Source organism: Phyllopteryx taeniolatus, chromosome 10 (genome assembly GCF_024500385.1).
Source record: "Phyllopteryx taeniolatus isolate TA_2022b chromosome 10, UOR_Ptae_1.2, whole genome shotgun sequence".
In the NCBI taxonomy this organism is placed as follows: Eukaryota; Metazoa; Chordata; class Actinopteri; order Syngnathiformes; family Syngnathidae; genus Phyllopteryx; species Phyllopteryx taeniolatus.
This window is the reverse complement of record NC_084511.1, coordinates 30,878,811-30,901,643: the sequence shown is the minus strand read 5'-3', so window position 1 is coordinate 30,901,643 and position 22,833 is coordinate 30,878,811. Positions and strand designations below refer to the sequence as shown.

The window sequence follows — 22,833 nt, the reverse complement described above, 5'->3', positions numbered from 1 at the left end:
CCTCTTTCAAGTGATTTTATCTTTCGTTGTGTAAAATGTGTCACATTGATCCCCCATTTTAGGATTTCACTTTGAAAACATGTGAAAACAAGCTACATCTGTCACTTCCCCTGCGAGATTCAACAACTTGACGCTAATGACATGAAGGTCAAAGTTCAGCATGAACCTTTTGGGAGTGAACGTTGAAAGCACGCAATTAAAGCTGATCAATGAGCAATGATGCTCCTTGCCATAAGGACACTTGGAAGCCACCGCAGTGATTTAAAGCTGAGCAATAATCAATGACGCTGCTTGTTATTAGGACACTTGCAACACACACACACACACACACACAGATGCACGCACGCGACCAAGCGACACTTGGAAGCCACCCAGCACACACTCGAGAGCTGTGTGATATAACGATATACATCGTCGATACCATATTAAAAGTCTCTCGTGCATTATCGATTGGTTCTTCTCGTTAGATTCCGCAAGGAATCCTGGCATTTCTTTTCCTGCACTTAGTCCTACTTTGACTGGCTAAATGCTAGGCATACTTGAATGTTACTTGAAGCCTTGTGTTGTATTTATTCATTCCTGCAAAAGTGGTTGTACTACGAGATATTTTCAATTGCATTCATTTGGACACTTGTGTTTGATAACATTTGTATCAATCTTTTCTTCATTTAATTGTGTGGTCTAAATTAAATATGTATTTTGTAAATAAATTGAGAAAAGATCACTGAAAATTGCCATTAATTTAATGTAATTTAAAGGAAAAATATATCATGATATATATCGTTATTGGGATATACAATTTTGTCCATATCGCACAGCTCTAACAAGAAAATAAAGCTAATCAATAATCAATGACGTTGCTTGTCATAAAGACAAGTGGAAGTCTTTCAACACGCGCGCGCGCACGCACGCACACACACACACACACACACCAACGTGATTAAAACTGATCAATCAATCCAGGCTGAGAAATTCACAATCAGTTGTCATGGAAACAAGAAGAAGAAAATGCTTCAATTCGATTTCTTCCCACAGCATTTGATCTTTCCCCCCCCCCACCTCCAATATAAAAACATGCAGTCACAGCTGTCTTGATTATTGATGATTGATTGCGGAGGCAGTAACTGAGAAAAGCCGACTTGTGCAAAGACAACAATGGCGCTGGCCGACCAAGGTTCGCTCGGGCCCGCCCGACGCTTCTCACGGTTTTCCGATGTCGACGGTGATCTTGGTGTAAAGCGCCAGCGTTTCCTTGGAAACCAGCTTGTAGGACAGATAATTGATGCCGTCCTTGTACATCGTCTGTCTGGTGTGAGCGATGCGGTCGAACCTGACGCGGTGACAAAACAAAACAAAAGACCAGTCAAACATTTGGAGAGAGCAAGAAGTGAGCGAGCAGGAAGAGAGGGAGCAAGTGAGCAAGAGAGAGAGGAGCGAGTGCGCACGCACGGCCGGTGTCCTTGCGACTGCCGTCTTGTTGTTTTCCTTGCTCTTGTCCATTTGCGTGGTTTTTCCGGTGCCTGACATGAGCGAAGCGAACCATCAGCCGTTTGACTCGCCACCTTTTCTTTCCACAAGGTTTCTTTGCCGTTACTGCGGAGGAGCCGAGACGCAGATAAAGGAGGCGTTCCGGTGACGCTTCGTCAGCAGGGATTTGCGTCCTAATTATTCTGGCGGTAAAGAGGCAGGAGACAGCAGGCGGGGTCGGGGGTACCCCTCGTCCAGATACCCCATCAGCACCAGAGCCCCTCCTCCAAAGCCGCGCGTTCTCTCCAGCATCGAGCCCGTCTCGTCATCGGCATCGTCGGTTCCAAAGACCGCATCGGCTCGCCGGCTCGGCGTGACCTTGCAGCTGAACCTCATTCCAGTTCAATGACTTGTCCTACTTTTAACACGGAATGGGGAAGAAGAAGGATCTTTCTGCTGATGAAAAGCGAGAAATCACCCAGTGCCTCGCCAAAGGGATGACGACGCTGGACATTTCTAGAAGACTTCAGCGGGATCATCGCACTGTGAAATATTTTGTTTGCGACTCGGAGGGCAAGCGCGTTCGTTCCGATAAAGGCATCGTGAGGAAACTTTCCGTGGGGCAAATATCCGGCATTCGGAGCGCGGCCGCGCAAAGGCCCGCGATGAGCAGCAAGCGGATCTTCGAAGCCGCCGGCGTGTCGGGAGTCCCGAGAACGTCCCGATGCAGAATCCTCCAAAGGCTGCTCGTCACGCACCGACGTGTCTTTCCGCCCCTGAGCGATGCTCACAAGCAGAAACGTTTGCGCTGGGCTCGGAAACACGCCGAGACTCTTTTTCTAAACGTTTTATTCATCGACGAACGGCGCGCGACGATGGACGGTCTGGAAGGGAGGAATTCCGGACGGGCGGCGGAGCACGGAGCTGGCAGGGTGACGTTTTGGGCCGGGATGATGGGCAGCGAGACGCTGGGCCCCTTTGGGGTTCCCCAGTGCGGCAAAATGACCTCTGACAAATACGTCGAGTTTCTAACGGACAATTTCCTGCCGTGGTATGAGAAGAAGCGCACCTTCTGCCGTCAAATCATTCTCACGCGAGACAACGCTACAAAAAGCACCATTGAGGCTTTCGCTGCTGTGGGTATAAAAGGAGAAAAACTCCTGGTGTGGCCGCCGTCATCGCCTGACCTCAACCCCATGGAGAACCTGTGGAGCCTCCTTAAAAGGAAGATCTACCAGTGTGGCTGGCGGTACGGCTCCAAGCAGCAAGTCTGGGAGGCGATTGTCGCGGCCTCAAACCAGATCCAGCCACAAAGCATCCAGCAGTTAACCAGTTCTGTGCATGAAAAACTGATTGAGGTCGTAGCGCAGAACGGCGCCTACGTAAACGTAGAACTTGACTGACAAACACGTCCTTTTTTATCCGTTTAAGTACCACAGACTTCTTTTCAGTGATTTTGGGCTAGGGTTGGGCATCGTTTGAGCGATTCCGGTTCCTTATTTCTATTCTGGTTCCAAATGATTCTCGATTCAGGCATCGAAACTGGGAACCCAAGTGTTAAAATTTGAACGATTTCGGGAGAAACGGAACGTTAGTCCCAGTTGCAATGGGTTCTCGATTCTCGATGCCCAACCCTGTTTGGGGCAGAATCATTTGGAACATTCCACTGAGTCGTTAGCAAGAAAACTATGAGTTGTTATTACGTAACTTGCTGATGATTGCTGATCAAAACAGACTTTACACCGATTTCATCGGCCTGATCGGTAACGGCCGATAATTATCATTTTATGCTGATCGGCTGAAATGTCGTCATTCGCCAATCCGATCATTTACTCCGCGTCGCCATCGTGCACAGTATATTTGAATCCAAAAGCTAGTTTATTGTTAGCCTTGTCGCGTGTCTTTTGACGTAGCACTGTAAATATCTGACGGCCAAAAAAGCGATTAAAAAAAACAACATATCGGCGGTCTGAGACAGACAACACGTAATGCCTGGATCAGACAACAAGACAAATTGGTCTTTCACGATTGCACGAGGTCAGACCACTGCAATGAAATCTTGTATTCCGACACCACCGCATCCCGTTTTTTACGATCATTGGGCTTTATCTTGTCAACTCAAATGCGACCGGATGCACTGGTTACCGTGGCGACGACAACAAGAGCGGATCGCGCGGACTGTATTATGACGACAAAATGGGGAAAAACGCGTGTTGGTGGTCACCGGTGCTCAGGACAGGAGAGGACGTTCGTTTCAGGCTCGCTTGAGGCATGCTCCCGTACTTTGAATACGATACGGCTCGCAAGCAGGCAACAAAACGTTATGCAGCCTAGCAATCAGAATCAGAATCCTCTTTATTTGCCAGGTATGTCCAAAAAACACACAAGGAATTTGTCTCCGGTAGTCGGAGCCGCTCGAGTACGACAACAGACGGACAGAAAAACAAGCTAGTGCTAGCACTAACAGTCGTGCGTTCTGTCGAATCACGCTCTAGGTTTCGGTGTGGGTGAAGTCATTTAATTACAGCAAGTGAGCACCCATTATGTCTGTCAAGTTGTAATGTTGCTTTGACCTGACTGATTAGAATACATGCAGCACACATTAGAAGACCATTCATTGGTTCTGTCTGTCACTATGCCTCACTGGCATAAAGAGATACATTATTAACAAAGATACATTATTTATTGTAAATATATTTGTTTTGAGCAATTAAGTACACAAGTATATACAGTAAATGAACAGGTCATTTCAATAGACACAGTGCTCCATCTTGTGATCGCATTGCTTATTGTTTTTTTAACCTCATTGATCGGTGATCGGCCCCCAAAAATCCTGATCGTGTAAAGCCTACAAAACTTGATCAGTATTACTGCGCTATTTTTATTATTTAATTGAATTTATTTGCACAACACAACAAAATCAATGTTATAAACAGAAGGCAGAATCAGAGGAAGAGATTTGCATTGGCAATAGGATTGTCCCCTTCTGATCACGTGATCGCAAATCGGGGCCGACCATGTGATTGTCAGCCGATTGGTATCGGGTGAAAAAGGCTTTTCAATTGTCTTCATTTTTAAAGTCAAGAATAAAATAAGGTGTTTACTTGCTTTTAGGGATGCAACTAATGATCATTTTAATAATCGATTAGATTCATCGGTTGTTTCTTTTATTTTCAATGTTTTTATTTTTGTGCGTCTCCGCCGCGGGACATCCCCCAAACGAGATCCCTGGGTCATCTGAGACATGCTGGGATACATGTTCCCGAATAATGCCGTCGTCACCTCCTCAACCCCTGTCGTCTTGTGACGCGCATTCGTTGGATGTTGAAGAGCGACACGCGCAGACTGTTCCCCCTCTCCTCCTTAATCATTATTATACCAGAACGATATAAGACTGAACACCTATTTATGCCTTCCTTACAGTAGGCCTTTTTTTTTTTTTTTTAACTTTGTGTTTACTGTATATCCAAAATGTATATTGTGATGTTTTTTTTTTTTGTAATAGTACAAGGATGACACCAATTACGGTGACAAATTCATTTCAAGTCTTTTAAGATACTTGGTCAATAAGCATTGTGCGGGTGAGAAGAGAGCGAGACAGAGAAGAGCCAAAGAGAAGATCGACAGCGAGAGCGAGAGCTTTGTCGTACCGCTGAGGGTTTGGTTCGTTCCGTTTGTCTCTCTCGTGCCGGATCATCCGACATTTTCCCACCTCGCCGCTCGGCCTGGAGATGGACATTCCTTTGGACGCCAGCCTGCCAAAAGGACATAACTCAGTTCACAATCAAGTTTGTAAACAACACACTCTTACACAATCATCTCGATGTCACAAAGCTTTACAAACAAACCTCTTTCAGCGCGATGTCACATAGAATTGGGTACCGGGGTCTCAAGGAGAAATCAAATCAAATCTCAGACTTTGGAATTTGTTGTTTTATCTATGTTTGTCTTTTAGTCATTCATGGTTCCATCCTGGAATGTTAGATAAGCTCCTCTAAGATCGGGGCCCTTGGCAAGCGAACCCAGGTCATACAGTATTGTCCGTATTATATCTACTTTAGGGCTGGGCGATTAGGGGAAAAAATTCTAATCATGATTATTTTTGATTGATATTGAAATTACAATTACCATTATTCATTGATAGCGAGCATTAGTACTTGTTTAACTACCAAAAAACAACACTAAATATAACTTAAACTAACAAAAGAAATGAGTAACAAGTAAAATACTAATACATTAAAAATAGTAACAAGTAAAATACTAATCTATTAAAAATAGGAATATTGTGTGGCTTTTCGGGAAGAGGTGAGACAGGCTCTCGGTGGAGAGGAGGAGCTTCCAGAAGACTGAACCACTACACCCGAGGTGATCAGAGAGACAGGCAGGAGAGTACTTGGAAGGAGAGAAGATCGACAGCGAGAGCGAGAGCTTTGTCGTACCGCTGAGGGTTTGAAGGCGGAAGTGACGTAGGCGGTTTGAGTTTGAGCCTGCGCGCGGGAACATGCAGCGCTTCTGTCTGGATGAACTCGAAGTGTCGGTTTCCTCTTCGAAGAGCACAACCCATCGCCCAGGTGTGAGGGAACCGGCCGGCGCGGCGGACCTTTTGGCGAGGCAGCGAAGTCCGCCGATGTGAAACGCGTCCTCCTCTTTCTACTCGGCTAACCTCGCTGGCCGCCGAGCTAACGTGCCGCCAGCTAGTTGGTCACACCGCGGCGGAGGGAGCTCCTCGTCGGCGGCGCACGAAGGACGAAGTGACTGAATCTGCCGGCTCCGTCGAAGACTAAGCCCAGCCGCGCACAGGCAAGGCCTCCACCTCTGACGGCTGGGCCTCCACCACCACCAACGACGGCTGGGCCTCCACCACCACCACCGACGGCTGGGCCTCCACCACCACCACCACCGACGGCTGGGCCTCCACCACCACCACCACCGACGGCTGGGCCACCACCACCGACGGCTGGGCCACCACCACCGACGGCTGGGCCACCACCACCGACGGCTGGGCCACCACCATCGACGGCTGGGCCTCCTCCACCACCACCGACGGCTGGGCCTCCACCACCACCACCACCACCACCACCGACGGCTGGGCCTCCACCACCACCACCACCGACGGCTGGGCCTCCACCACCACCACCACCGACGGCTGATGCGGAAGCTGGCAGCGTAAAGCTATATGCAAACATTGCCAATAAAAGAAACAGGGGGCTGCCAAACCCCGCAATACTAAAGCACCGGAAATGGAGGGCGTTCCAAACCGTTAATAACTCTAAATTAATATGGGACTCAACACGTAAACCAAAAGGCATTCTTTGTGCACACTTAAATATACGAAGCATTTTAAAAAAAGTGATCAGGTCAATCACCTTCTCACTGACTCAAATATTGACTTCCTCTGCCTATCTGAGACATGGCTCCATGAATCTTCGCCCTCAGCAATACTATCTGTACCTGGTTATAAAATGTTTAGAAACGACAGACAGGGTTCTAAGGTAGGAGGTGTTATGATTTATGCCAAGGACACTTTTCATGAAATACATGTTACAGATGAGAATGGATTAGAATTTCTTGGACTAACTGTTTCTTTGTCACAGCAAATGTATTTTATTCTTGTAGTTATTTATAGGCCTCCCTCATCAAATGCCGCTTTCTATGAAAAGCTGGAAATGTTACTGAAACAACTCAATCTTGCAAAAGAGGTGATAATAATGGGTGACCTAAATGTTAATTGGGAAGTTAACAAAGTTAGGAACAAATTGAAAAGGGTTATGGATGATATGGATATGAATTACAAACTCCACCCGAACTCAGATTGATCTAGCCTTTACTAATAGGCCAGAAAGGATCTTGAAGCCATACAATATGCTCACAGGATTGTCTGATCGCAATCTTATAATGGTTTCAAGAAAATTCAAGAAAAAGCGCTTCAAACCCTTGGCCACCACTGAATCCAATAGGATACCAAAACATGAACAACAACATTTCCAAGATTCCATCCAAGAAGTAAACTGGGATGTATTACTCGCTGGTAAAAATTTAGATGAGGATTGTTCTAAATTTGCCAACAAAATACAAGAAATGATTATACAATTTACACGGATAATTAAACTAAAAGCTAGAAAGAATGGCCTGCCTTGGTTAAACACATTTATTCCGAAACTGATGAAAGAACGCGATCATTCCTTGAAGTTGTCGGTCAAATCAGGATACAATAGACAGCACTTTATCTCACTGAGAAATAGGCTAGTGAAAGAAATAAGAAAATCTAAAGCTGACTTTTTCATTACTGCTCTGAATAGTGCGAAGGGAAATTCAAAAATAACCTGGAATTATATTCAAAAACTATTGGGTGATACACAAAATAACAAAACAAAACTAATGCAAATTCAATGAAATGGAAACACCCTGACGGAACCTCAAGTGACGGCTGATGCTTTTAACAACTACTTCGTTGAATCTGTGTCAGAAATCTCTTCTAAGTTTGCAGTAAAACAAATGAAGGAATACCCTGCATTGTCTGCAACGCAGTTCTTTACTATTACAAATATTACTGAGACCAAAGTTATCGATTTAATTCATTCACTCAAACCATCTAAGGCAAAGGATGTTTTTGGAATGGACACGAGCATGCTCAAAGATCTCGGTTCAACTCTTGCTCCTCCTATTGCCTCAATCATTCATCTTTCAATTTCATCTGGTCACTTTCCAAAGGCCTGGAAATCTGCTATTGTTACCCCTGTCTTTAAATCCGGTGACTCAACTTCTCTGAATAACTACCGACCTATAAGCATTCTTCCGGCCATTTCCAAAGTTGCAGAAAAATGGGTGTCAGAGCAGATTGTCCATTATTTAATCAGCAGCTCCCCCTCTCTCCACGCCATGCAGTTTGGTTTCAGATCCAAGCATTCCACTGAAATGGCTACATGCCTCTTCATTGAGAAAATAAAATCTTCTCTCGACAAGGGTGGAGTTGTAGGGGCGGTGTTCTTGGACCTCAGGAAAGCTTTTGATACAGTAAATCACTCTGTTCTTCTTACCAAGCTCTCAAAATGTAACTTCTCTCGCAAAGCTGTGAGCTGGATTGAATCATATCTGCATGACCGAACACAATCTGTATCAGTTAACAACTGCAGATCAGAGTCTCTTAGGCTAACCTCTGGAGTCCCTCAGGGATCAATATTGGGCCCCCTTTTATTGAGTCTTTATATCAACGATTTGCCCACTGTTTGTTCTGAAGCAGAGTGCGTAATGTATGCAGACGACACAGTTTTCTTTGTTCATGGTCGCTCCAAAGATACTGTTGCTCCTAAACTCACTAATACAATGTCCTGTGTCACAACTTGGTTGCAGGAGTGCTGTCTACAGCTAAATGTATTTCACTAAAACAAATAGAGTATCACCTGACCCCGACATACTTGTTAATGGAGAAAAAATGCAAATTGTCAGCCAATACAAATATCTTGGGTTAATAATAGATTAACAGCTTTCCTTTAAAGCCCATATTGACAAATTGTGTAAAAATATCAAATTAAACCTCGCAAATTTTCGTGCAATTCGGAATGAAATGTCAACTGAAGCTGCAAAAATTTACCTGCATTCGATGATTCTTAGTCCCTTTAACTATTGCATAACCAGTTGGTCCCAGGCTGGTCAGAATGCAAAAAAACCATTGGAAGTTTTGTACAAACAAGTCATTAAAGTGATGGATAAAAAAACCAAGGCACTATCATCACTGTGCAATTTAAAAAAAATACAGTCTTTTAAACTGGGACCGTCTTCACATATTTGCAGATTTCAATTTGATTTCTAAAGTACTGCATGATTTGGCCCCAGCTCCTCTGGCTGAGTTCATCAGCCAAAGAAACAGCTCTGAGCGTGTCACTCGAGGCTCTGTCAGAGCTGACTGTCTCATTCCTCTGCGCAGGAGCACTTTCAGTAAGTCAGCCTGGTCAGTGAGGAGCGCTGGTGAGTGGAACTCAGTACCTGAGGAGGTTCAACTGCTTACAACATACATGATGGGAAGGATGTGCACCAGGTGAGGGTGCTTAAGGATAGAGATGGAAATGTGTTGACTGGTCCCAGTAGTGTGCTGGATAGATGTAAAGAATACTTTGAGGAGTTGATGAATGAGGAAAATGAGAGAGAAGGGAGAGTAGAAGAGGCAAGTGTGGTGGACCAGGAAGTGGCAATGATTAGTAAGGGAGAAGTTAGAAAGGCACTAAAGAGGATGCAAAATGGAAAGGGAGTTGGTCCTGATGACATTCCTGCAGAGGAATGGAAGCATCTAGGAGAGGTGGCTGTGGAGTTTTTGACCAGCTTGTGCAACAGAATTCTAGCGGGTGAGAAGATGCCTGAGGAATGAAGGAAACGTGTGCTGGTGCCCATTTTTAAGAACAAGGGTGATGTGCAGAACTGTGGGAACTATGGAGGAATAACGTTGATGAGCCACACAATGAAGTTGTGGGAAAGAGTAGTGGAGGCTAGACTCAGGACAGAAGTGAGTATTTTCGAGCAACAGCATGGTGTCAGAGTGCCACAGATGTATTATTTGCCTTGAGGATGTTGATGGAAAAGTACAGAGAAGGTCAGAAAGAGCTACATTTCCGTAATTTCTCGTGTATAATGCCCACCAATGTATAATACGCACCGCCAAAGTTGACCTCAAAATTCTGGAAAACACTTCTATGTATGTACGTATAATGCATATTTACAATGCATGATTTTGCTTCTACCCATATGATCAAAGCGAAGTATTATCTGTATTTTATTTTTTTTTCAAAGAATTATTCTGAAGTTAAGCACTTTATTTGAACACGTAATACTTCTGTTTTAGTTAGTTGCTCGTATTTTGAAAGTTCACAGCCTTACTTTTATTTAGCAAATGAGAAAACACACAATTGTGCTCATGTTTGATTACCCAGGCAGAATTTGTAATATTTTAATGGGATTCAAATTAAACAGTCAAGCATTTCAGAAAAGCATTACCATTAAACAAAACATAACCATAAAGAAATTAATGATGGTTGTTGTTGTTCAGTCCATCCGTCCATCCATTTTCTTACCGCTTATCCTCACTAGGGTCCCGGGCGTGCTGGAGCCTATCCCAGCTATCATCGGGCGAGAGGCGGGGTACACGCTGAACCGGTCGCCAGCCAATCGCATTATTGTTCAGTCATATTAAAAAAAATATATATATATATATATATATTTCACAAATTATGCCTGGGTATGTAAATTTATGAGCACAACTGTACATATATGCAGTCATACATACCCCTGTCCTTTTGGAATGGAAGTGTAGGCGAAACCTTTTTCAAAACCACTACATGGCGGTGGCATATTAGAATGAAAGTCTACACCTTTCTCATAACCTCTAGGTGGCGGTGTCATTTTGGAATGAAATTGTACATCTTTGATGTTTGCATATGACATTGTGATCTGCAGTGAAGGCAGGAAGCAGGTGGAGGAACAGTTAGAAAGGTGGAGGCATGCACTGGAAAGGAGAGGAATGAAGATTAGTCGAAATAAAACAGAATGAATGAGAGGAGTTGAGGGGGAAGAGTGAGGCTACAGGGAGAAGAGATAGCAAGGGTGGAGGACTTGAAATACCGCCCAGAGCAATGGGGAGTTTGGTAAGAAAGTGAAGAAACGAGTCCAAGCAGGTTGGAAGGGGTGGAGGAAGGTGTCAGGTGTGTTGTGTGACAGAAGAGTCTCTGCTAGGATGACGGGCAAAGTTTATAAAACAGTGGCGAGGCCAGCCATGATGGACGGATTAGAGACGGTGGCACTGAAGAGACGACAGGAAGCAGAGCTGGAGGTGGCGGAAATGAAGATGTTGATTCGCTATGGTGTGGAAGCACTTCAGCAACACACAACCACATACGTAGAGCGGGTCTTGTCAAAAGATTTCATACGCCGGAGTACTTTAGGCCATCCTGAAAACACGCCTGATGGTGCCGAGCTGCAAATAAACCTCGAGCGCCTTCTGAAAATGTTTCAGAGGTCTGAGGTTTGTTAAAAAGGGGAAGTAAACCCGCATTTCTTTCTGCAAGAATATGTTGTATATGTTATATATGGGCCCGCTGGTTAGCACATCTGCCTCACGGTTCTGAGGACCCGGGTTCAAATCCCGGCCCCGCCTGTGTGGCGTTTGCATGTTCTCCCTGTGCCTGGACGAGTTTTCTCCGGGCTCGCCGGTTTCCTCCCACATCCCAAAAACATGCGTGGTAGGTCTAAATTGCCCGTAGGTGTGAATGTGAGCGCGAATGCTTGTTTGTTTGTTTGTATGTGCCCTGCGATTGGCCGGCGACCGGTTCAGCGTGTACCCCGCCTCCCGCCCGAAGACAGCTGGGATAGGCTCCGGCACACCCGCGACCCGCGTGAGGAGAAGCGCTAAAGAAAATGGATGAATTGATGTTATATACGTTGTTATGTCCACTAATCAAAACACAGTACTCGTCGCCAGCAGAGGATATTGCCGAAAATAGCAGCGACCGAAGAGCGCTGGAGATTGATGAATTATTATTTTTTCATTCTTATTGAACGAACGTAATATTAACCAGAATAGCATGTTTTGGGTTAGTGGTGGCACATATTTATGCAAAAAAATAAAAAAGGTGGCTTTACTTCCCTTTTACGAAGAACAAGGGTGAGGTTTGCTTGCTAACCTGTTGTAGATATCGTCGTCCTCACCCCCCCATCCCCAGTAGTTGTTGGGGAAGCCGTTGATGCTCAGGTACTGTTCTTTCATCATTGATGACACGCCACCAAAGTATTGATTGTACGGCAACCTGCACATGCACAAAAAGACAAGCTCAACACACGAGGAACGGGAAGACCACTACCTTTCAGAATTGAAATCAAGTGACAGAAAAACAAAGTCTTCATGCTAAAGAGTACAGTGGTTCCTCATTCACGTTCCAGCAATGCCCGCTCAAGACTGTAGTCCACCACGTAGCGGCCTTAAACATATTTTTTCAGAATCAGAATCATCTTTATTTGCCAAGTATGTCCAAAAAAACACACAAGGAATTTGTCTCTGGTAATTAAATATATTTTAAAGCTTTATGCATAATAACGATACAAAATATGCATGTAAAGTGCCGGTATTATTTTGTCCAGTTGGGGTCACCGTCATCACATTCTACACTGCAGTATCTTTGACTTTGAATAGGAGTGGCCTTAAAAGGCGGGGCCTGGCCCGGTGAGTGATGTGGGAGTCAGCCAATGAGTTGGCTGTTGTTGGCGCAGGAGAGCAGCGGGGCGCTCAGTGGCTAACCCGTTAGCCAGTCTGCGTGTTGACTGCCTCCCTTTGTTGTTTGTTCAATAAAGCGATTGAAAGTACACCGGCGGCTGTCTATGAGTGTTGCACAAAGTACCGATACTAGTACCTAACTGAGGTATTTTGACGGTACCGTTTTTTTTTTATAGTACCGCTATTTTAAAAACATGGGACAGCACTCCAATTGTGTCTTAAAGGCCAGCACGCAAAAAGCAGACGGGTCAGCCGATGACTGCCTATCTTCCGACAAGTTCAAAGTGCCTTTAAAGTGTGGAGGGAGGTTTCTGTGTGTCTGTGCGTGTGCGCGCGTGAGCCGGGAGGAGCAATTAGTAAACGATATTAGTTGCTCTGCAAGGGCCTCCGGTGCAGCGGTGACAGGCGCATCCCTCTGATTGGTCAGATTTCGAGTGCTGTCATTGTAATCATTGGCTCTCTCTTTCCGCATGCTAAGTTGTTGCTCTATGTGCCACACGCACCTCACGGTAGCACATACGAGATGCGCATCCACGCAGATACGCGAACATGTGGCCCCTCGTGGAGGATGAGGCCCTACGCACAGTGCCTGCTCTGTGTTTAGGGAGCGGTTCACAGCAGAGTGTGAAGCGACTGGGATGAGAATCAGCACCACCAAATCTGAGACCGTGGTCCTCAGTCGGAAAAGGGTGGCGTGCCCTCTCCGGGTCAGAGATGTGATCCTGCCCCCAGTGGAGGAGTTCAAATATCTCGGGGTCTTGTTCACGAGTGAGGGAAGAATGGAACGGGAGATCGACGGGCGGATCGGTGCGGCGTCTGCAGGGATGCGGACCTTGTATCGATCCGTTGCGGTGAAGAAGGAGCTAAGCCGAAAGGCGAAGCTCTCGATTTACCGGTCGATCTACGTTCCTACCCTCGCCTATGGTCACGAGCTGTGGGACGTGACCCAAAGAACAAGATCCCGGATACAAGCGGCCGAAATGAGTTTCCTCCGCAGCGTGTCCGGGCTCTCCCTTAGAGACAGGGCGAGAAGCTCGGTCATCCGGGAGGGGCTCAGAGTAGAGCCGCTGCTCCTCCACATTGAGAGGAGCCAGATGAGGTGGCTCGTGAATCTGATTAGGATGCCTCACGGACGCCTCCCTGGTGAGGTGTTCCGGGCACGTACCACCGGGAGGAGACCCCGGGGATGACCCAGGACACGCTGGAGAGACTTTGTCTCTCGGCTGCCCTGGGAATGCCTCGGGATCCCCCCGGAAGAGCTGGATGAAGTGGCTGGGGAGAGAGAAGTCTGGGCTTCCCTGCTGAGGCTGCTGCCCCCGCGACCCGACCTCGGATAAGCGGAGGAAAATGGATGGATGGATGGATGAAGTAACCCTCCCCAGCCTGAGTATGAGGAATACGTAAAACACTTGCTGTTGTTTCCACAAGCACGACTACCGCTAAAGAAAAGATAAGGAAATCTGCACAACACACTCAGAAAACCCTTGCCGAGTCATTTAGCAACCACGTACCACATGACAAAGCAAGTAAACATTGGCAGGACATAAAGAACGCCAACGACTCCATTTCTTTCTGCAGTGTTCTCGCCAAATTTGTTTGCCAGTGTGTATTGTAGTCCATCCATCCATTTTCTTGCGCTTATCTGAGGTCGGGTCGCGGGGGCAGGAGCTTATGCAGGGAAACCATTTGTTATTTTACTAATGCTTAACTAAAATACTGTTGCGCAAACCTGATTTGGCATATTCCCCTGTATACAGCCCGGACATAACTTGAAGTTATTAATAGACTTTACGCCGATCTGATCGGTGTGATCGGTATCGGCCGATAATTAGCATTTTATGCTGATCGGCCGATGGGCTCTCATGTCATAATTCGCCGATCCGATCAATGACAAAATCGATCGGCTCCGCACAAGACATTTAACTCCGCGTCGCCGTTGCGTATGAATCCAAAAGCAAGTTTATTTTTAGCCTTGTCACGTGTCTTGTGGCGCAGCACTGTAACTATCTTTCTGAAGTTTTTTTTCAATCTTGTCGGTTAAAAAACGTCATCGGTGTGGGACTATTTTGCGGTGTCTCAGATGAACGAGCAAGTTATTTGCGGTCTATGCCCAACTGAAGTACGTCGTGGGGAACGTCATCTAAATGCGTCAACACAAATTTGATCGGGCACCTGAAGAATGTACACGAGGAGGAGCGTGCCGTGTTCAAGCAGCGCAGCGTGAAAAAAAAGGAAAAGCCAAACGGATGTAAACTCTGGACAACACCCGTCCATACAGCCGGGACAGTGAGAAAGTTAGAGTAAGCATATCCTTCACAGTATTTATTCAAGCAATTTAATTACAGTAAGTTAGCACCCAGTGTCCGGGCTCTCCCTTAGAGAGAGGGTTAGAAGCTCGGTCATCCGGGCTCCTCCGCATCGAGAGGAGCCAGATGAGGTGGCCGGGGCATCTGATTCGGATGTCTCCCGGACGCCTCCCCGGTGAGGCGTTCCTGGCACATCCCACCGGGAGGAGACCCCGGGACGACCCAGGACACGCTGGAGAGACTGCATCCTTTGGCTGGCCCGGGAACGCCTCGGGATCCCCCCGGAAGAGCTGGATGAAGTGGCTGGGGAGAGGGAAGTCTGGGTGTCCCTGCTAAAGCTCCTGCCCCCGCGACCCGACCTCGGATAAGCGGTAGAAAATGAACGGATGGATGGATGGAAGTTAGCACCCATTATTTCTGTCATGTTGTAATGTTGATCTGACGTAAACTTCTGTCAGTGGCCAATCCTCGAATTGAGCCCCTAGAGGTCACTGATGTTTTAACTTTTGTCTAAAATGCTCGAGAATCATTTTGAGCTGGGATGGGCTCCAGCACACCCGCAACCCTCGTGAGGATAAGCGGTGCAGAAAATGGATGGATGGATGGATACAGGACTCAGTATATACAATAAATGAACAAGTCATGTAAATGGACACATTGCTCCATCTTGTGATCGGATCGGTGATCGGTTTTTGAAACTTGCTGATCGGTGATCGGCCCCAAAAATCCTGATCATGTAAAGCCTAGTTCTTAACTGTGAACTATTGCCATTCAATATTCTTGCGCGATGTTTTGCAGCAGATGTATGAGGCACTTTCCAAAATAAACACGAGCTGTTGTTCTGCAACGCTGTGTCTATCAATAAATGTCCTGGGAAGTAAGGAGAGATTTGCAGAGTACGGGTGGATGTTTACAGTAGACGTGGAGTTGTGTTAGCCAGTTCTGCAGGGCATTTGACACATTGCACTTCATTATCTTATTTTTTCACGGATGAAATTATCCCAAACAATGGACTTGCTCTCGTATCTTTCGTCCTCGCTGGCGATTATTGTCTGTAACATGCGTCCGCGTGGAGAAATGATCACTGGAAAATATTTTTTAAATCAGTGATACAGTGAAACGGCCCAAAGTGAAGCGCGCTATGGCGAGGGACAACTGTACTTCCTATCCGTGTGCAATTGGACGACTTCATACTCCGCAGCCTGCTGATCCACAAAACGGTCCGAGCAACAGGAAGCCCGCCTTCGTGTGAGCGTGGGAAAGAGGAAGTGTGGACGACAGTGTGAGACAACATCGCCTTCCTCTCCGCTCTCATTGCCGCGCACACACGCGGGTCATGTGATCAACACAAGCGAGGAGGCGGCGGCGCATCTGACCTGAAGCCAAACTTGTCCATGGACACGGACAAGTGTCTGGGCTGGCTGAAGCACTTGTAGATGTTGCGGTCATCCATGGGGATTAAGTCCACGTCACTGAAGACAAAACAGTCGTAGTCGTACTCCTTCATTGCCTCCACGTAGCCCACGTTCAACAGTTTGGCCCGATTGAAGATCTCGTCTCCATCCTGATGCAGCAACACACACACGCACATTCACAGAGGCTTTATCAGTGTTGTTGTTGTGGTGGTGGTGTCTGAACTGGCCCACTACGGGGGGGGGGGGGGGGGGGGGGGGGGGGGGGTTGAACTATCTTTCCTTATTCAATGTTATTGGGCTCAGGTTTGCGTTGGTACTTGGCAATGAGATGCCACCAGATGGCACCAAAACAACACTAGTATTGCTTTGGTGCCATCTGGTGGCATCTCAGTGCCAAGGAAACAATGTGTAGTGAGTTGAGGAGCTTTGTTTAGACAAAAGTAGTCTTTTGACACCATCCTATGGCATCTACAGAAAATAGGGTGTGCATCAAGTACTTATAGATTTTGGCCATTCGGGGGCACAGCTCAGGCCCCGCCCATCGCTTGCCAATAATGAGGAACACGGCACATTCAAGTTTGAACAAGTGCTCTTCTGAATCCCTTTAGGGTTCCAACTTTATTTTATTTTTTTTTGGGGGGGGGGGTTAAAGATTAAAACTTTGAACCCTAAAATGATTTTATTTTATAAACACAGCAAGGTCAGCTCACCTGCAAATGATGGCGATACTAAAGCGTGTTGTGACTTTACAAAGCCCAGGAAGAATGAGAAAGAAGGAGAAGGTGAAGAAGAAGCAAAAGAAGAAGAAAAACGTGCAGCCCCTTTCATCAGCTGTCAGCCAAGATGAGCTGCAACTGGCTGACACGGAGCAGGGGGTGTGTCTCAGCAGCTCCAGAGAAACAAGCCTGTCGTGCCGGGTTAGGGTTAGGGTTAAAACGCACAGAGGAGGAAGACACGAGGAGGAGAAGAAGAAGAAGAAAGGTTAGAAAGGTTCACGCCAACATGCAAACTTGACATTTCAAAAAAGGGTTATCACTCAAGCAGTAATTTGTTTTTGCTTTTACAGCCCACGCAAGGGGTTTGAATTGAAAAGAGAACCTGAAGGACGGCTTGATAAAGGTCAAATACACGGCTAACATCGTTAAATAATATAATCTGAAATAATACTTCATATTCAAAAACAGAAAACGTGTGAAAAAGCTGCAATCTCCTTCTTCTGATATGTGAATGATCCAAAGCATACCACATCGTGAGTCAGTGTTATGACTGACACCTCATTGAACCGTTGTTCATCATGTGAATTTGACAATTAATTGACAACTATTATCATAATCGGTGAATCGTTAAGAGACCTACTGTAGTTGAACTTAAAAATTGTCCAAATCCTCCCAGTTCAGTCATCCTCCATGAAATCTGCTTTTACTTTGGAAAACAACGACCAACATTTTTGACAATTTTCTGACGGATGTTACGAACCAAACCAGAAACTGAAACATAATCAATATGAAAAAAATCACATAATGCTTATTTGGACCCGTAGTGTGATTAACGTGCAATTGACATGTAGTTGAAACGTCTGAAGTGTTGATCGAATTAGTAGCCCTTCATTGGCATGAATCGGTAGCAAAGAAGTAACTCTCACTTTCAAAGAGGTTGCAGAGTACATCACTCCACTCTGATATTGCTCAATTGTTATTTGGTTTTGTCCAATCATTAAACAATACCAAATAAACAACAACAATCGGTTAATAAACAGCCATTGGGGGAGGAAAAAAACTGAAATAACCAGGTCGGGGATGAGCTCCTGCCCCAAGCGGAGGAGTTGAAGTATCTTGGGGTCTTGTTCACGAGTGAGGGAAGAACGGAACGGGAGATCGACAGGCGGATCGGTGCGGCGTCTACAGTGATGCGGACTTTGTATCGGTCCGTTGTGGTAAAGAAGGAGCTAAGCCGAAAGGCGAAGCTCTCGATTTACCGGTCCATCTACGTTCCTACCCTCACCTATGGTCAAGAGCTGCGGGTCGTGACCCAAAGAACAAGATCCCGGATACGAGCGGCCGAAATGAGTTTCCTCCGCAGGGTGTCCGGGCTCTCCCTTAGAGATAGGGTGAGAAGCTCGGTCATCCGGGAGGATCTCAGAGTAGAGTCGCTGCTCCTCCACATCGAGAGGAGCCGGATGAGGTGGCCGGGGCATCTGATTCGTCCCGCCGGGAGGAGACCCCGGGACGACCCAGGACACGCCGGAGAGACTACGTCTTTCGGCCGGCCTGGGAACGCCTCGGAATCCCCCCCGGAAGAGCTGGATGAAGTGGCTGGGGTGAGGGAAGTCTGGGCGTCCCTCCTAAAGCTACTGCCCCCGCGACCGGACCTCGGATAAGCGATAGAAAATGGATGGATGGATGGATGAAATAACCGATAACAAAAATATTGGATCGTGGCAGCCCTAATGTGAACAGACGCCGGTACTCACATTCCAACAAAACAAATCGGCTGCTTAGTCAACAGATCGTGCTTGTCACTTCGGGAAACAAACGAGCAGCAAGTGGCAAAGCAGCTTTATATTCCTGTCATGAAGCTGTTGACCAAAAACCCGTCAATCACGTTAATTGTTACACTGAAAGCACAGTCACCAAAACACTGTTAGTTCAAATACGTTTGCTCCTCTTGTCACAAAAATATCTTGGGGCTGAGCAGAGTACGTCAAAGCACGACAGCACCGGGCCAGCGTTTCCGGTCAGATATATACACACACACACATATATATACATATATATGTATACACACATATATACATACATACACACATATATACACATACACACACACATGTATATACATATATACATACACACATATATATACAGACACACACACATGTATATACATATATACATACACACATATATACACACATACATACATATATACATATATATATATATATATATATATATATATATATATACACACACACACACACATATATATACATATCACTGCTCTAGAGGAGATCTGCATGGAGGAATAGGCCAGAATGCCAGCAACAGTGTGTGAAAACCTGTTTGACCTCTGTCATTGCCAACAATGGGTATATAACAAAGTATTGAGATGAACTTTTGTTATTGACCAAATACTTTTCCACTAATTATTTAAAACAAAAAAAAAGACTGATTTTCTGTTTTTTCCCCCTCATTTTGTCTGTCATAGCTGAGGTATACCTATGATGAAAATAACAGGCCTCTCTAATCTTATTAAGTGGGAGAACTTGCACAATTTGTGGCCGACTAAATACTTTTTTGCCCCACTGTATATATCTATGTGTGTGTGCGTATGTGTGCGCAAACACACATTTTCAAAAATATTTTCAGGTTGGACTTCTAACCCGATTCTAATGGGAATATTAAGATCCAGGTAAACCAGGCTAACGACTCATCGACAGGCCGCCCGTCCGCCGACGACTACCTGGTTGATGACGTAGACGCCGTAGTCTAGCTGCTGGCGCCGCAGGATGGGGTGCAGGTAGTAGAGCCAGAACTTGAGGTGCTCGTCTCTCTTGCGGAACGGGATGACGATGGCGACCTTCTGCAGCGCCACGCAGTCGTCGGGCTTGTAGCGGCCGCCCGGCCGGACGCCGGTGTTCTCCTTCCTTATCGTGTCCGGGCTCACCGGAATGTTGAACTCCACCCGCAGAGGACCCACTGGAAACCAGAGTGAGCGTTAGAGCCATGCGTCTTCATAAGCTCTGTCGGCACGTAACTGTCACCCGCGCCTCGGCTGAGCAAAGTTGGCCGGCGGGGAGGTCGCAGCTGAGGAAACACAGCGGGTAGAGAGCCTCCCGCTCTTAACGGCGCCAACCATTCGAGCGGTAATAAATGCATCGAGGCATTTAAGGAGCAACGTGACAAGATTTGCCAAAAACGAGTGTCTGCTTGGCATGGCCACTTCTGGATAGTTCCCTAACATGTCCGCTAAAAAAACCCTTGGAAGTAATTAGAGAGTAAGGAATGCTGCATGATTACGAATGCAGTGAGAGTTTGTTGTGTTTATTGGAAATCTGGTCAAAAATTCCCTTCAATTTAGAAAAAAAAAAAAAACAGTTGAACTTGATTATTTCTTCACAAATGTCCACCTTTTGGTTTCGTCTACTACTCGGCAAACAGAAAAATAGAAGGATGTGAGGGCCACATTGGCATTTTATTGAATGCACTAAAACCAATCCATCAGTGGAGATAAAGATATGCAAAGCAATTCTACATATATATTTTGAAAAAAACAACTTGGTAAAAAGCAAAAAATCATGGACTTTTCTGGATTTGAAGGCCACCGCTGTACTGAGCAGCAGCAGAATCACACGTCCGCCTCTTGAACAAAAACACATGCCAGCTTACGGAACGATGTGTAATTGTTGGAGCGATAAGAGCAAATGACTTGCTCCCTTCTTTTCCTGCCTTTCCACTCAGTAAAGTAAAGTGCACAAGGCAGGCAAACAACACACACCCCATTTTGTCAATTATTATTCACGGTATACGTCACAGTGGGCTGCAAATGTAGTTGGAACACCCGATTGAAGATGCGTCATGAGCTTGAAAGTGGCGACAAACGTCAACGAGCCTCACCGGGCGGAACGCAAATCAATTACGTTTACAAATATAGCGAGACAAGACAGGGAACAAATGCAAAACTAGGTCAAGGGCCAGCACAAGTTAAAGAGAAGGTATGGACGAGTAAATACGAAAAAGAAAAAAAATGCAAAAACAAAAAGAAAAGGAGGAGAAAACATGAAAATAAGTCAAAGTGAAAATGAAAAGTTAAAGGAGTGGGTTGTTTAGCAGATGAGGAAAATATCTGACCGAGCAGGGGTGACGTTTCTGGACATCTCTTCAGGCTTTTCCCCGCCTGCTCGTCCTCGGCTTGTTCGGCTTCTTTGGCGTCCAGAGGCGGATTCGCCTCGGCAGTGCCGTTGCGGGTCTGCTGGTTCTGGACAAAGGCTACGCGGATATCCAGAGAGCGGACGTAGAAGAAGACGGTGACGGAGATGTGCAGGAAGCAGAGCAGCACCACAAGCTTGCACGTCCGATGGAGGAGGTTAAAATTGACCGACGGTTCCGCAGAGGCCATCCTGATGACCTCTGACCTCATTCACTTCTGCTGATTGTGCTAGCTGCTGGCGTGGACCTCCATCTTACCTGAGGTAGACACGAAGACGAACCGAGACGTCAGCAGCAAGAGCGCTGTCAGTTAGCTTTAGCCACGTTAGCTTCCCCCACGATTCGCTCACGTGACTCCGCTGACTCGGTTCGGCTCGGGTGGACCGCGTCTTCAAAAGTTTCAAGGATGAACCACTCCACGGGAGCCTCGTGGTGACGTCACAGGTCCAAAGAGGTCCACTAGGAACTTTACGCTACAAACAATCCAGAAAGTCCTCAAACTTCTACTTCCGAGAAGCCAAACGACTGCGCCTTTCAAAATAAAACATTTGCTTTGCAACGGTTTTTTTTTTTTTGGATAACGGACATTTGGAGTTCAACTGCAACATGTACAAGTAAAAGCACAATAACTTTCAAGTTACACATTTATTTGCACTTAATACATGGTTTTTACTTTGTGTGGTTTCATATTTTATTTTATAACAAATTAACCAATAAGTACAGAAATACAGGCGCGAACAATTGATTTACATAAATAAAAGAAACGAAACTATTTTTTTTTTTTTTTTTTTTTGGTAAGCCGTCATTTGACTGGAAATCACAGATAGATATCGAAAACTAGATAGACCGTCCATCCATCCATCCATTTTCTGAGCCGCTTCTCCTCACTATCCCAGTTGTCATCGGGCAGGAGGCGGGGTACACCCTGAACTGGTTGCCAGCCAATCGCAGGGCACATAGAAACAAACAACCATTCGCGCTCACAGTCATGCCTACGGGCAATTTAGAGTCTCCAATTAATGGTTCGAGGCAAGGCACGGCCCACTGCAACATGATTGGCTCTCTGGAAGCAGTAGGCCGTCTTCTATTGGGATAGGGTTAGGGTTACAACAGCCAATCATAGTGCAGCGGCGCCTGTCATGGAGCCAGTAATATTGGAGCAGGGCGTGTCCTGCCTACAAACTATGGTGGAGTCCTATGGGTACGTTCGGAAAAGTCAAACTGCGCTCTGAGAGTGCAGTTTTCAGAGACACAGCACCTCCATTTACAATGAATTTACGGCCATTAGCCAGGATACGTCAGTGCGTCCGCCATAATGAATGTGTCAGTTCTGCCAGTAAACATCTCGTCCTGCCTGACGCTCCGGGAGTGCGGGGCTCTAAATAACCGAACGGCACACTCCAACAACGCTCTGAGTTTCCGAATCTTCCGCGTGGAGAGAGCGCTTGGAGTCAATTTCCGAA

General features: G+C 46.1%; 1 protein-coding gene across 1 annotated transcript; it reads right to left on the bottom strand.

Annotated features, from left to right (window-relative positions):
* Position 1: 1 nt before the first annotated feature.
* Positions 2-21,906, bottom strand: b4galt1l (DP-Gal:betaGlcNAc beta 1,4- galactosyltransferase, polypeptide 1, like). Its single transcript, XM_061787484.1, has 7 exons — positions 21,721-21,906; positions 21,293-21,628; positions 19,905-20,140; positions 16,404-16,591; positions 12,135-12,257; positions 5,118-5,222; positions 2-1,330 (listed from the first exon to the last, which is right to left on the bottom strand). The coding sequence occupies exons 2-7, from the start codon at positions 21,579-21,581 to the stop codon at positions 1,201-1,203; spliced, it is 1,071 nt and encodes a 356-aa protein (XP_061643468.1). The 5' UTR covers positions 21,582-21,628; positions 21,721-21,906; the 3' UTR covers positions 2-1,200.
* Positions 21,907-22,833: the final 927 nt, after the last annotated feature.